Source organism: Amblyomma americanum, chromosome 5 (genome assembly GCF_052857255.1).
Source record: "Amblyomma americanum isolate KBUSLIRL-KWMA chromosome 5, ASM5285725v1, whole genome shotgun sequence".
Taxonomy (NCBI): domain Eukaryota; kingdom Metazoa; phylum Arthropoda; class Arachnida; order Ixodida; family Ixodidae; genus Amblyomma; species Amblyomma americanum.
Window position 1 is genome coordinate 153096209 of NC_135501.1, and position 15488 is coordinate 153111696.

The 15488-nt window shown below is 47.6% G+C and overlaps 1 protein-coding gene across 9 annotated transcripts; it reads left to right on the forward strand.

Annotated features, from left to right (window-relative positions):
* Positions 1-130: 130 nt before the first annotated feature.
* On the forward strand, positions 131-14792 carry LOC144132841 (uncharacterized). 9 transcript variants are annotated; one of them, XM_077665527.1, is made up of 7 exons: positions 152-330; positions 1578-1657; positions 3978-4215; positions 5435-5612; positions 6765-6956; positions 13233-13332; positions 14126-14789. In XM_077665527.1, the coding sequence occupies exons 2-7, from the start codon at positions 1637-1639 to the stop codon at positions 14495-14497; spliced, it is 1101 nt and encodes a 366-aa protein (XP_077521653.1). In that variant the 5' UTR covers positions 152-330; positions 1578-1636; the 3' UTR covers positions 14498-14789. The 9 variants fall into 9 exon arrangements, with proteins under 9 accessions (XP_077521660.1, XP_077521654.1, XP_077521658.1 ...); XM_077665525.1 differs by having other exon boundaries at positions 155-317; XM_077665531.1 differs by having other exon boundaries at positions 158-317; positions 6798-6956; positions 14126-14787.
* The last annotated feature ends 696 nt before the right edge of the window (positions 14793-15488 follow it).

Here is a 15488-nt window from a genome sequence, read left to right on the forward strand (position 1 = left end):
AAAACTTTTTGCACCTTGTGCTGATAAAAAGTAGCTTGATTAATTCGTTTCAAGAAAATTTGCTTTAATAAAACAGTAAAAGTGAGCCCAAATTTCTTCGGCCCTTCAACGCGTTGTTTTCTCCGTAACCATGGCAACAGGCCGTCGAATCGACTCTGAATGCACACGGCGGTCGTGATGCCGCTATTTACGGATTCGCGGCCGAGCGTTTCAGCGCAAGATGTATGTTCACTGTTCGTTCTGTGCAAGGGCGAATAATATCGAAGGAAAAGTGTTCATAAGGAGTGCTGCGAGTGGTGAAGGCAACATTTCTCAAGGTACGGCACCTACGTAAGTCATCTGCGCCTACTTGTGCGCACGCCTAGGCTGTGCTCACCGTTGTATGATAACGAAAAAAACTAGATTCTATTTAAAAGAATGCCAGCAGTTGGGTGAACCATTTTCTCTATAAAACGGAGCAGAAAACTGACCACTGACAAGCTGGCATTTCTCGCGAATTTTTCAACTCTGATAGCTACCATGCGTACTGTATACGCGTGCTGATCGCTTTGTGCACGGTCATTTGTTGCAGTCATAACAGTGACGAAGATGTCATTATATACGTGTTTTACTGCAGGTGCCACTGTCATAGATTTTCAAGCAAGTATAGCAAGTATTAAAAACAATTAGAGCCGCTCACTCTCCGAGCACGCTTGAGCAAGCTGACTCGCGAAATGTTAAACCTCCATAAACCAAACCAAACCAAACCAAAATTAGGCTTTCACGATTTAAAGCAAAAACAAACGACTGGTAGTAAACGAAAGCCACTTTTGCAAGTAGGTTATGCGGCCAGAAAGGCACAAACGAAAGGACACTAATTGTCATCGTCAATGCTCTAACTAATATAAATTGATAATTTTTTCTAGCTCCTGTAATTGGCGTGCATATTTAATGGGAAAATACAATTAGGGTGGTATATTCCTAAGCCATACCAGGATACTAATTGTTGTTAATGCTCTGATTAGCTGACAAAAATAATAAACCTTTCAAAATCGAGTGCTTTGCGTGCATATTGAATGGGAAAATATAATTAGGGCACTCGTATTCCTAAACTAAAGCATTTGGTACAATTCTCCTAGGACGCTTGTGTTTTATCAGGTATTCGCCTCCAAATTTGCAGCTCTACGTATAATTACGCAAACAAGTCCTTTGCGTGGCGCAAATTGTGCGCACGGTCTTAGGTCTGCCAACAGCGCAGAGTACCAGAAGGAGCTGGAAAATCTTGCCCTATCACTTTTGGCTGGCGAAATTAAAGAAATATCTTGCGCAACAGCTTCGCCACAGCACGGATCAGTTTAGCGCCAATTCTCAAAGTCCTGATTGCGTAACTGCGGAGATTGGGTTAAAAATTTAGAAGTGGATGCCTCCAAACACAAGATTGCCACGGGAATTATACGAAATGACATAGTTTACGAACAGGATCGTCTTTAAGTCTTCTATGCAGATATGCACTCTAACCGCAGTAACTAAAAAGTTCATTATTCATTTTAACTAATTAGAACACTGACTCTGACAATTATCCCTTTTCTTTTCTCCAGTCTGGCTTCATAACTGCACGAAAATCGTGGGAGCCTAATTTTGAACATGCGGCACGTTCATGCAGCCATCTCCTTCTAAGGTATGTAGGCGGCGAAAAATCATTCATTGCTATCTGGCGTGACGTTGACGATGATGATTTACGTCCTTCTGACAATGCCACTGTATGCACGCGATGCTAAGCAGCGCAGTATTAACTCTGCCACTATAGATTTAAAATTGGCTCTTTGTGCTCTCACACCACCAGAGTCCTAGCGTGACTTGTGCCGCCATCTGTCTGGCTTTACAATCAAACTCAGCAGGGGCACGAGATGTACACGCACTCACAGGTTCAGTGCAGGAGTTTTTGTAGTGGCTTTTCAGGTACACTTTAAATTCGCAAGGAATGCTTAAGTACAGCCTTTGCCAAAAGTTTAGAGCCAAATCAAGGTAAGAGGAACTCTGGTCCTCCCCTCTTTGAACTTTAAGAATGTCATGGATGCTACAAGGGCACTTCTAGAGGGCTTAGAAGCGTACCCTGTGGTCTCAAAACTTTTAACAAAAGCTTTACTATTTCATAATTTGGAGGCAAAGTGTGTTACTTTAGCGGCGCCTGTAACACGATTATGAACCCTGCCTTGTACGGTAGAGAACATTGTTTTATGATGTTGTAGGACATTGGCCCGTTCTCACGGAGAGATCTATGAAAAGGCAACCTCCGGACGAAGACGAAGCAGAATACAGGCAGGTTTCTGTTGAGATTTTTACATAAAATTATAGCCCATTGCTATAAACAGGGGTGAAAGCTCCACTCATATTCAGGACCGCCACAAAGAATTCCCCCTCGACAAAAAAAAAGCCTTCGGTTTGTAAACAAGGAGCTAATCACAGCCGCCTCCGCAAGTTCTCCCTCCCTGGCGTTTTGTGCAGCTAAGCGACAACAAACCACTTGAACTACGTCGGCCATCATCTACCCTCGCGGCTCCGTCGTTTCGCGACCGAATTACAGATCAAGACGCCCATCTGCCGCATGACTCCATCATTATACTATACGTTGACGCAAGCGTCCAGGCCTGCGAAACAACTGCAGTCTACTGCCCTTCCAAGCCTGCCCTGAATATATAGCCCAGAGGTTCCGCCTCCCAGAACCTCCTTCCTCCTCCTGTGCGGAAATGCTTGCGGTTCAAGAGGCACGTTGCTCTGTGGCCGCTGTTCCCATGCTACCTATGGCCGGCATTGTCCTTCGCACCTAAGCCCTTCACGTCACACGCCTACTATGACACGTCAGTCACACCCCTGAAATTTGCCAAGACATCCATCATCTAGCGGCGCGCATCCCTCAGCCAATCCGTATTGAGTGCGTCCCACGTGACCCCCCAGCTCACAAAGCCAAGCAGATGCTGCGACCCGTCTTGCAACTCCAACCTCATCTTTGCCTCGAGCCCTCACTCTGGATGACACCACCCTCCTTATAAAAAGAAAGGAACACCTCCGGCGCCGCACACGTGCTCTAATCCCTCCATGTGCGGTAACCCTCCCCCGTGGTCTTACCCGTGCAGAGGATGTTGCGCTTCGGAGGATCCAGGTCAGGGTTGCCCTAACTTCAGCCGTGACACGAAAGTGGCCGCAATTTCAAGGTTTATATCCCCACCCCGGGTGTCCTGCAAGAACAGAAGTACTGAAGCCGACATTCACCACCAGCTGTGGGTTTGCCCTGCGCTGAAGCTGACGAGAAGCGGCTGGCGGCAGCGGCTCTCTCACCGAACAATCCTGATTCATATACCGCTTGGACACAAGGACCACATCATTGTTCACTCCTTGACTAGATCAGCGAACCTTTTTTTTTATTCTAGCATCCTCTTAATTCATCATTACATACCCTTTTATGCCCTGTGGCAATAAACATCGATTTAAAAATATATAAATTCAAGATTTTTGATGCATCTAGCTCGTGTCGTGTAGTCAACATAAAACAGCTGAGTTGTTTGCTGTTGTGATTTGTCAGCGGAGTATAACAGAACGCCACGGACCATATCCGATTGTTACCGACTGCGGTCGTATTTTTTTGTTTCCTACTATAGTCCATTTATAGCAGTTTCACTTGCAACCTGAAGCAGCTGGGCTGCTCGTCGACTACCTCCAGCATGGTAACACACGAAAACACAGTGAACACTGACTGGCTAAGAATGTTCGGCTGATTGGATATTAGAGAATTTATAGCATTGCGCGATGCGCTACCGTGATCTGCTTCCGCGAGGCACCATTACGTACGCGCTGATTGGTACCGACGCGGTATACGCCCACAGGGCGCGCACGCAGCTGACGGGAACGTGGTGCCATCTGGCGCCCCCATGGCGTTCTGCGCACGCGCAGTGATGCCTCGCGAATCGCGCTAGGCTACAACTCTCTTACTCCCTACGCAGGTGACTATGGAGGCTTCCCTATCTCCGCCCCCCCAACGAACGAGGCATTGCTCGAGTCCCCTCAGCACCGTGCTCTCTGTGTCATATTCGTCCTCCTCAACGTCGCTGGCCCGATGTGCGTCGGAGTCGGCGCTGCAGCACTGCGGGGCGCCACCATCGACCCCCGTGGCCGGCGTGCGGAGAATGTCTCGCCGCGACGGATCGCGGACGGGACCGCGGGATGCAGCGACATCAGTAGGTGAGAAAAGTGATAGCTGTTACAGCAGTGCAATAATGCGGCACAGTACAGACTCGGGTTCGGTGAGCATGCGCAGAAGTCCAGAAGGGGGCTCTGCGCATGCGTAGTTGTGCCGCGCTCGTAAGGCAGTGACTGCACAGAGATAATATCACAACCCGGAGACGCTCAACTGCAAGCTATTTAGACACAGGACTTAGTCCTCTACTGCGTCCCTTATACAATCGGAGTGACCTGAACACCGAAGACCTGACCCTTACAAAAGTGCTACTTAAAAGCATGGAAGGTGGTATACCTTTGCACTTCGTTTTCTACATAACTTCTGCGTATCGTGCACACTACTGAGGTGCAAAGTCAGGGGGGGCTTACTATAATGGGATCTTTTGTTATAGCGAGTTCTCTGTTCTTAGCTTTTTGCTCAGTTTTTTGCAGTTGGCGTGAGTATCCGCAGGTCCACCGCTGGGCACCAATCGCAATACTGCACCTCCCACCTATGAGCCCAGCATCTCTCGCACACGAGGAAAGATGCGGTAATTTATCGACTCTAATATGTCTGCATTTCTTCGCGATCATTGGCCAGTTATATAACGCTGGACCACTCGCATTACAAACCCGTAGCCGTCTTGCGATTTTATTTTTTTCAACGCGAAAGCGATAAAGGTTCCGTTGCCCATAAAATCCGGCATTGGGTTGTGAGCGACAAATAGGGTGGCGTAGGGTGGCTCAGGTGGCCACTGCCGGAGAAGCAACCTAGGTGGGCCAGCTAAGTCACATGACCTTGTGGCGTCATCACAACCTGCCCACCTGATTGTGAGCAAACCGTCCACCGTGGCAGGTGGCTGCTAAATCAATGCTTGATCACGAGAGGTTTCTCGGGAAGAGCAACCTGGGCCGCACAATTAACTTAAGCCCCACCGGTGGCAGCACCTGCCATTGCAGCGCTACACTATTGCGGAAGGAGTGATGTGAGGACCCCAATAGACGTATGACTATAAAGTTCACTATTGCGGAAGGAGTGATGTGAGGACCCCAATAGACGTATGACTATAAAGTTCACTATTGCGGAAGGAGTGATGTGAGGACCCCAATAGACGTATGACTATAAAGTTGAAAATGACTGATTCCGCATATATGGGCATAACTCAAAGCTATGGCGTCATACCCTTAAGGCGGAGCTTAAGTGTCTCTCTCCAATATTTTTTTCTTATATTAACTGACGCAGACGCCCGTGGGCGCCCACAGGCAACCGCCAGGAGTCGCAGTGCATCTTCGTGCTCACCGCGGCCGTCGGTGGCGTCTTCGGGAACCTCCGAGCGGGCGGAGGAATACCGAGGAGCACCACGTCCTGCGCTGATCGTCAATATGAACGTCTGCACTCTGCTCAGGCAGAGGGAGCTTGCGTGAGTTTTTCTGCAGTGCCAGGAAGAAAAAGAAAGAGGCGCGGGCCTGTTTCTTATTGCACTGAAAGTGAAATGTTCTCTATCAAATGGGCACCGCTGAATATGTGCCCAGTAATTCTGGACAAAAGCATTCTTCAATGGGAAAAAGATTATCCACGCAGATTTTTCATATATTGTAAAAATTGACTACAACAATCAATTTTCCCGCAGATCTCTCTTCGGCAGGCTTGCATTTTTTTTGCTATTAGCGTTTTTTGCTCTAGTCAGAAACGTCCCCCATTGTTTTTAAATGGCAGCCTTAGCTGCTCGATGCGAGCGAAGGAAAAACTTTTAAACGAAAGAATTTGCTTCACATCGGAAGAATGGACCATTACCTTCAATATTTGCTTAACAGCACCTCACATTATTCCACTATTCGAATATTTTGTCCAAGAATGCTGGACATGGTAAACTTTTGTGCTGGAGCCTTTTTACAAGGTCAGATAATATAGGCATTGAATTTGGTGATGACACCAAATTTCTCTTGTGGTTTATATCTTGTGGGGTGTTGATTAAGGTATTATATTGAAAATACAGATCGTTATGCGAAATTCGACACATTTGTTTGCTTCTGCTAACGTTAAACTTCTATTATTAAGGATAAACTTCTATTAAGACGCTTCTAAAAGAAGTTTCTATTAGGGTTTCTGCAGCAGGTATAATGGCGATTTGTTCAATCTAACTCCCGAAGCAGGCTAGAGTAAAGGTTGGAGGGAACTAAAAGGTGAAAGCAGCGATTATGCTGCACTTCTTGCGCACGTCACGTGATCTCAGTTCTACTTGTGACGCCATAGTCACCTGTCGACTGCTTAAGCAACCGAAACCTGAACCATGCATAGTAGAAATTCAGTTGCAAACTATTGACAGCGCGTAAGTGAATTCCGCATGATGATTCATGTTTACTAATAATATATGCACCATTGAAAAGAAGAAAGCGAACAATGGGAAATTTATTGCCTCTGTTCGTTTATGGTGGCCGCTAATGGCATACTGCCGGAGACCTCTAGTGAGCCCTTCCCGGGAGGTGACTGAATTTGCAAAATGAGTTTCTATATCTTAAAGTTAAAGACCAGTGAACAGTGTGGCTCCTGGCACGATAAAATTTCGAAACAGCCTCTTTCCAGGGCTGCGACTGCCGCTACGCAGGCGACGTCGGGAGTCCGAGCGCCGGGAGCTTCACGAGAGGGTTTGGGCCGAGAGGCGCCGTCAGCTGGGCAGGGCGCAGCTCAGCGATCGACTGGAGATGTTGCAGAAGCGCACCTCGGAGCCCGGGCCCTCGGCCAGGGAGAGGTTGCGCGCTCTGAGGTAACTTTATAAGACATATTCCGTCGATGTACTAATGTGCACATCTAGGCCTTAGTGAGAACAATTGGTCGAACAGTCCTCTAGTCTTCCATGCCTCGACTTTTTGTGCGAAACACTCGAATGCTCACCAAAACCGACCGATAGTCTTGTCACCGTACGCACAATCTTGTGCCGTTGCTTAGCAACCCGAGTTACAACTCGAGTTTAACCGAGTTACTAGGGTAAACTCGAGAAAAAACTCGGGTGAGTAAGCTCGGGTAGTAACTCGCGCAAGTTCGGAGCAGCGTCGCGCCAGCTGCGCGAGCGGTTGCTCAGGAAGAGCAACCTGGGTCGCACAATCCCTACGGGTGGCTGTGATAGGAACAACAGCCACCTGCCAGTGCAGTGGCGCGTCTCTTAACCGCTGCGCCAGCGCTGGTAGTGGCATGAGAACTTGCCGCCATCTATGAATGTTAACCAGAGTATGACCAGTTCCGCATATATGGGCATTAACCCACTAAAGATATCACGTTGAACGGGAAGGAAATGGCACAGTACCTGTCTCACATATCGGCGGACACCTGAACCATGCGGTAAGGGAAGGCCACGGTGTAAGAATAATTTAGGTGCTGACACTCGCCGCTCCCCGTAGAGAGAAGGCGCGGGCAGATTGTGTTCGCAGATGACCTTGAATCAGCGGTAGTTTTCGCCGCAAGGGTACAGATGGCGCTGTACTATGGGAGCCCAGGGGCCCGCGCTGCCCGCTCGCGTTCGTTCGGAAATTTTCACGCCACGCGCGGGGTGTACTTGCTGAAACTCGTGTGTGTGTGTGCGTGTGTGTGTGTGTGTGTGTGTGTGTGTGTGTGTGTGTGTGTGTGTGAAGGCTTCTCCGGGTTCTCGAAAAGTGTTTGGTTGTGCCTGTGAGTCCAGTGAGTGCATTGTTCGGCTGATTGGTATTCTGCTGGGATTCACTCAACGTATACCACGCCGCGGCATGTGACGCCGAGTGCAATTAGTTGCGCTCAGCCTTGCTGCGCTTCAAAATGGGCAAGAAGTGCTTTGTACCGAATTGCAAGTCGGGGTATCGGACTTGTACGGAGCGTGTGTCGCTTTTCAAGGCTCCGCGTGAACCCGAACGTTTAGAAAAGTGGCGACGGGCGATTCCGAGAGCAGGTAGAGTTTTGCAGCCTACCGACCACGTGTGCGCAAAGCACTTCCCGAATGAAGTGATCTCTGCAACATATCACGCGGAATACAAGGGGAACGTCCTTCTACACGCACAAAAAAAACCGGTGCTCTCACCCGACGCTGTGCCTAGCATTTTCCCGAACTGCCCAGGATACTTGACTGTGCAGCAAAAAACGAGAAAACCTCCGCGGAAACGCCAGGCTCTGCTGCTGACTTCTCACAAGCCTAAGAAGCAAGGACAGCCAGAAGCGTCGAATGCTTCTGACGAGCTACACCTGGCCGTTGAAAATACACCAAGTTTATTGCTGGCTGACACAACGAGTTCAAAACATTCTGATGCCGAATCAACAGACGCGCCTTTTAAGAGGCCACGCTTGGATTTCAACAGCGTCGCGCCCCCTCCACGTGAAGAAGAGGATACTTTTCAATACGATACTGACACATTGAGTGGCACATGCACTGCCGACGCACCTAGTCATACAGCTGAAAAGGTAATTTCCTGTTTTAAATTCAGGTGGCATTCCTCCAGCCGCCTCATCTAAGCTCACTAGGCGCAACAAATCATGATATTGTTCTACAATAACTACTGAGCGGAAATTATCGTAAATACGATACGATTCTTCCCTTCAGTATATTTATTTGATTATAATTAATTAGCCAGGATCTCATTGGACATCTAATAGCACAGTGTGCTAGTAATCGCATAAGCTTTGCTCACTATTAGGTGGCATCCGGAAAGTGAACATTTATTTATTTAATTTCAGCGCCGTTCAGGCGTTAAAGAAGAGGTTGGTAACAGGAAAATTTTAGATTAATAAGAAATAATAAAATAGCAAGAAACATATAACACCGACTTGTTTAAGAGAAGTAATGACATAATATAGGTGATGTAAACAAAACTTTGGCTTAGTTGGGACGGTAGAAACATTCCTGATTCTATCATATCTTTTCATTCAGCAGCAAGTTTCTTCCTCATCTGCAAGAGCAGCGACCCACCGAGTCCCTGTTCCTCCAGGACGGAGGACAGCAAATGACAATTTCCGCTCTGTCATGCTGTGCATCCAGCCTTAAACTCCCAAGTGAAGCCTGGGCAGTCCAAGTTTCTGACAGATTTGGAGTTAAATCTGTTGTTTTCAGTGAGCTAGAATTGCCAAAAGAGAGTAACCAGGCGCCTTTTCATAGAAAAGTACTAGTAGTAACCACATCACATAATGACTCCTTGTCAGTGAAATGTTTTGATTATGGCCGTATTGTTAACGTACAGACCATAAGTTCTGGTTTGCCCATGAATTCCCTAGCTGATATAGAGTGTGCAGTGCGGGTCTTTCATGAAATGCATGTGTGTGCAGGTGGTCCCAGTGGTGAAATGTACAATAATATACGCCCCGAGTGCGCATAAATTGACAAATGTGGAACCTGGCGGCACAACAGTTGCCTACTAGTGACAGAGAGTACAAGTTGCAATGCATGTGCTAAGTTAAAAGATGTACTTCGTATTCATGCTGCACGAAAGAAAAAGAATTCTCAACTGAAACACATTCGCATTCCGGCCAGTCCATCGAAAAAAACACGCATTGAAATGTTGCGGCGCGCCAGGATTGCCTGCTACAAGTCAAAAGTGCGGCTTCAAAAACAAAAACATAATCTTGAACAAGAATTGGCTAACTGCAAATCAAAACTACTAGAAATCAGTAATGAAACACTCGAACGCCTTTCCAGAGAAGCAAACCTTCCTGAAGCGCAAAAGCTGGTGTTGAAAGAGTGTGTAGCTGCAGGCAAAGCTCGGTCAAAAAACGGTAGAAGATACTCAGATGACTGGATCTTGCTCTGCCTTCTCCTCCATATTAGGTCACCTGCAGGATACAGATTCTTGATGGAGAGTGAAATTCTCACCTTGCCTTCAGTACGAACAATACACCGCTACATCTCATTGGTGGGCTCTAAAACAGGCTTTGATAGTAAGTTCTTCATAGCCTTAAAAAGGAAACTTGAAAAGAAAGATGACTTCAGGCGGCACGGTATTATCATCTTTGATGAGATGCAAGTCCGTAAAAGCAAGGCTGTCAACTCAGACAATGACCTACGTCGGTCTGGCATCAGAGACGGAAAACAGTAGCGAGCTTGCAGACCATGCTCTTGTTTTTATGTTCTGCCCTTTTGGTGAAAGTTATGCTCAGCCAATAGGTGTTTTTGCAGCAAAAGGTGCCACGAGGGGTACTATTCTTGCACAGTTGCTCCTTCAGGCAATTTTACTTATGGAGGAAGCTGGAGCAAAAATTCATGGGTTTGTGATGGAGCTTCGACAAACAGGACTATGTGGCGAACACTGGGTATAAGTGGGTCACTAGAAGCCTGCCAGAACTCCTTCACACATCCAAGCGACCCCACACGAAAAGTTTTTGCATTTTCTGATGCTCCACACCTCTTTAAATGCATCAGAAACCGTCTTTTGCAACAAAGGTACCTGAAAAAGGAGGGACGTTGGATTAGGTGGGTGGACTATGCAGCAGTTTATAAAGAAGACCAAGCGAATGTTGGAGCTCTGAAGGTGTGTCCAAAAATAACACATTCCCACATTTATCCAAGCAACTGTGAAAAGATGCGGGTAAAGCTTGCCACGCAAGTGTTCAGTCGCTCGATGGCAGCAGGTATTGAATTTTACAGAAACCGTGGTGTGCGCAGTCTGGGAGACACTGAAGCCACGCAAGAATTCACATTGTTTCTTAATAATCTTTTTGATGCCTTGAACCGGCGGTTTCCTCATGAAGGTGTCACAAAGCAGGGCTCTGACCTAGGCATTCTGTCACGTGGGGTAGAATGGTTGGATAACTGGGAAAAAGAGCTGCAGAGTGGAAATATCACGAAAGATATGTGCCTGACAAAAAGCACCTCTGAAGGGCTCCGAGTTACCTTGAGATCAACTAAAGAGCTTTGTGAGGTTCTTTTGCATCAGTACGAGTTCAGATACGTTCTTACAAATAAAATGAACCAAGATCCGATCGAAAGATTCTTTGGCAAGATAAGACTTGCTGGAAGCCAGAATGACCATCCTTCAATGCCAACATTTTTGCAACTGTACAATACAATGTCCATTTACTGCCTTCTGAGGCCTCCCAAGTTTGGGAATTGCTGCGTGGTCGATGAGAAACCATTACTAGACGCATCAGACTTCAGAGCCCTGATCGAACTAGGCAGTGCAAGCAACTCTTCGCCTGGCTTCATTGATCAGCTAAAAGAAAAGCTTGATAAACTGATTCTTGTTGAGGACTGGGAATGTGAGGATGTTATCACAGTAAACGGAAAGGATACAGCGCAAGTCGTTGACTGCATTCTTTACTATGTGGTTGGATTCTTGAGCCGAAAGTTGATGAAAGCCACAACGTGCGATTGTTGCCGGTCTGCTTTTACCATTCCGGAAAACAGCTCTGCTGAAGCATCCCTGACCAACACAAAGAGCAGGGGTGGACTGTTGCACCCCAACGTGAATCTCTTTGAGCTGTTGAGAGCAGCTGAGGAGCACTTTGCAAAAAATGCCGACAGTCAGTCTGTATACTGGGAAACAGTGGAGCATGTGCTTGACACAAAGACCTTGACTTTTCCATGTGCTCAGCACAAAGAAGAGGTCATCGCACAAATTCTGCACTATTTCTTAACCATGAGAATGAGGCAGCACTGCAATGCTGCAACCATGAACTTGAAAAAACAAGCTCAAGAGAAAAAAAAGCTTGCAAAACTTAGTTCATCCTGAATCCTGTTGCCAAGTTTACAGAATGTACTAATTTTTGTTAGATTTTTTGTGAATGTATGTTTTAAACAGTTTTTGCCATGTAATGTATAGTTTTGTGACAGAATAAAGTATATGTTCAGCCCCCCTTTCAGCATGCCATTCCTAATATTCTACACAAATGTAAGAGCACTGTACACACCACCAGACCTACTTCAGGTCGGAAATTTTTTTTTTCTGATATAAGAGCGCGCATTGTTCTCTTGAAATGACAGAGTAGGATAGAAAAATTATGCCCATTCATGGGCAACTAGCACAAGATATACTGCTTTGAGAGTTGCGATGGATTTAACCATGTGACATGCCCTTCATCAAGCTGTACTGCACACGGCTTGCTGTACTGGCGCAAAGTATAACCGCCATCGCCTTAACACTGAGCAGAAGTCTGCGTAGGGGTCGCGTGTCGAGAGAAGTTTGTAACCAAGTACATGTGTAAGCTAGAGGTGCAATGGTTCAAGGTGCTTTGAGGACGTTTATTTTGTAAAGAGGGAGATGAGCAGCGGCGGCAGCCGCACCGCCAGCGCACAGCGCGAGATCACTGGGTTGACGACCGAAGCTAGGAACGGCATTTTGGCTAGCTGACCTTAGGCTATTTCCCCGAAAATCCTGTTACAATTTATTTATTTTTGCTTTAATTAGCTAACATTGGCGGGCGCAACTAGAAAATACGATTGATATACTGGCTTCAACGTATGCTAGCTATCAGAGCTGTTACAAAAACGCCGTCGAGAAATCAGTTGCACAATCATTTAGATAATCAGTCTTGTTACTGCAGAATCCCGGTGTATTCATGCCTGTGCATACTTTTCTATATACGCCGATATCTAGCGCGACAAACGAGCAATGCTTAGCATCAATAACCTACGCAGCGCGAATCCGAGAGCCTCCACCTACTAGCGCCACCTGTCGCCGGGAAATGGAAACAGCGCCGGCGGCGAACACAACCAGGACGGCACGCCGGCTGCAATGTCATCACCTAAATTATTCTTACACCGTGGGGAAGGCATAAAGGAGGGAGTGAAATGAAGAACTAGGTGCCGTAGTGGAGGGCTCCGGAATAATTTCGACCACCTGGGGATCTTTATTATGCACTGACATCGCACAGCACACGGGCGCCTTAGGGTTTCGCCTTTATCGAAACGCAGCTGCCAAGGTCGGGTTCGAACCCGGGAACTCCGGATCAGTAGCCGAGCGCCCTAACCACTGAGCCACTACGGCGAGTTCCGTTAAGTCGGAGCTTAAGTGCTCCCTCCAGTGGTTTTACTTGCTGACATTTTCAATTTCGCCATTTATATTTTGCTTGTGCCGCCGCCACATTCACGCAGGTTGAATGCACAGCAGCGTGAGGCCGAGTACAAGCGGGAGATAAAGAGCATGGAAGCCCGCGTACGAGCCATGCCTCTGCTTCTGGAGCGGCAAGCCGTGGTGGGTATCGGCAGTGGCTGCGTCCATATCCACGAGTTCAGGTCGAATGCAGCGCTGAGCGTTGCTGTCTGAATACTCAGCAAAATGATGCTAAAACTACTGTTCGTAATTTTTTAAAGCAAACGTACCAGACTGGCTGCGAGAAAAAAATTCAGAGGAACACCTTACACAATGTGTTGGCTATGCAAGAGAGCATTAGAACCTGCCGATGCCTTTAGTGAAAGTGAGGTCACTTCCCTGCAGCCAGTGGTGATTATTCAGTCTGGTGACGTCAATTCCCTCCAACCAATCGACGAGTTTTATGACCGATGTCACTTATTCCTATAAGGCTTTTAATGCTACCGCATTAATACGAACACAGGCGCACAGGTGAGAATTTCTCAGACGAAGCTTGTCTCGCTGTCTAATCGTTATTCTGTGTCTGACTTCGTTTTTCCTCGTAACCAATCAGGCGCGTTTGTCCTAGAAAAAGGAGCAACCAATTAGCCCCCGCTCTTGTCCAATTAATTCTCGTAAATCAGGTGTTATTTATTTGGAAATGTGGAAATACTGGCAATTCCAATCAGGATTATATCGCAGTAAGTGTATATCTACACAAGCAACGACAGTTTGTCTTGGTTGTCCAGATTAATGCCTGTCCTTGTATGCGAGTGCTTAAGTGGACTCTGAGCCTTAGCTTACTCTTTCTGCATCTTTCACTACTGCGCATGCTTTTTTTGTGAAGGAGAATTGAGAGGCCCATAGCCTCCTCACTAACTCTTTTTCCTGTCTCATTCCAAACCTGGCGTACCAGGCGGCCGCGCGGCGAAGGTTGGAGCTGCAGTACGAGCGCAAGCTGAAGGAGCTCGGCCTCAGCTTCGAGTGGCTCCAGGAGAAGGCCCAGCAACAGCCGCCTCTGCATCTCCAACACCACTCGTCGTCGACGTTGCAGCATACCCAAGTGCGCGTCCACTCCGCTGCGGTCCCACGTTGCCCGGCGGTACGGAGCCCGCCTCCGGAGACGGTGGTCGTGGTCCGGCGCTCGCGCAGTGCTTCTTCCAGCCTCCGGTCGGCCCTGAGCCGAACGGAGAGTGCCAGCGATCTGTCTGGGCCGCTGCGGGAAGATGACCCTGCCCCGGAGGCCGTAGTGACGATTGACTCAAGTGGCGATGAAGAGACGACGTGACGTCAAGCTATAGTGCATATAGCATGTGTCGGGAAAAGTCTGGATAAGTTTACGCACGCCGTGTGCGATTGAGTGGCTCCGAGAGTCTGAAGCCGTTCCGGTTTTCCTGGTACTTGTCTTGTGCAGAACTGCGTGGAGTGAGAGAGAACCGGTCAAACTATGCCTGCGGTGCTGCTCTTGTTGAAGCCAGTTATTAAAAACCTTTCAGGATCTTCGCTATCCTTCGTGGTGCACAGACGGGACATCGATTTGTGCATGCCGCGTACCCCGGAATGATTAAAAGCCCATTCCAACGTCGATGTGGGTCGGGCCTACGTTGGACACATGCCCACAAATGACAGTCTCAAAAGCTCGCGTTACCCCCACCCGCAGGTGCTTCCGGGCATAAGACTGTCTTGACCACAATCAAGTACTTACAGCAACCGCGTCAATTTCAGTTGCACGTTCCCGAATTCATACAATCCGCATTGCGCCTTCTACGGTGAAGTGACTAAATGATACCACATGGTATGGGCATGCCAGAACAATCCAGATATCGTGAGAATCAGTAACCCAATCACTAAGGACTGGAAGACGCGCTGTCTACCTGGCTCGCACTCGGTAGGCCAGCTTTGGCTGGTGTACCAGGCAAAGCTGCGGCAAAAGTGAATGGGCTCCTATAACGAGGGCCTACCCAACTAACCTCGATTTATTCTCGGCATTAAATGATTTCACTCACTAGGGCTGCAAGTCGGCCTGAGGTATGGTACTATGACGTACTATCCTGTGAGAAATGTAAATAAGCGCAAACACTACCAATGCAAACAGATTAGTCACATATCCAGTTAACATCCGCTCAAGTCGAGACAGTGCTGCGTAAGCAAAGTGATGCCCAAATGGCGTGGGAGGATATCGAAGCATCAGACCAGAGCCCAGCATCATGGCTTTGGAAGAAAAAAGGCTAGTTGAGTAATCGGAGGTCTGACATTGCAAAGATATGGCGTGGCACATG

Coding starts and splice junctions, on each gene's coding strand:
- LOC144132841 (XM_077665527.1), top strand. CDS start 1,637: ATGCAGCCATCTCCTTCTAAG. Junction 1,658..3,977: donor TGCAGCCATCTCCTTCTAAG/GTATGTAGGCGG, acceptor CTCCCTACGCAG/GTGACTATGGAGGCTTCCCT. Junction 4,216..5,434: donor GGATGCAGCGACATCAGTAG/GTGAGAAAAGTG, acceptor TAACTGACGCAG/ACGCCCGTGGGCGCCCACAG.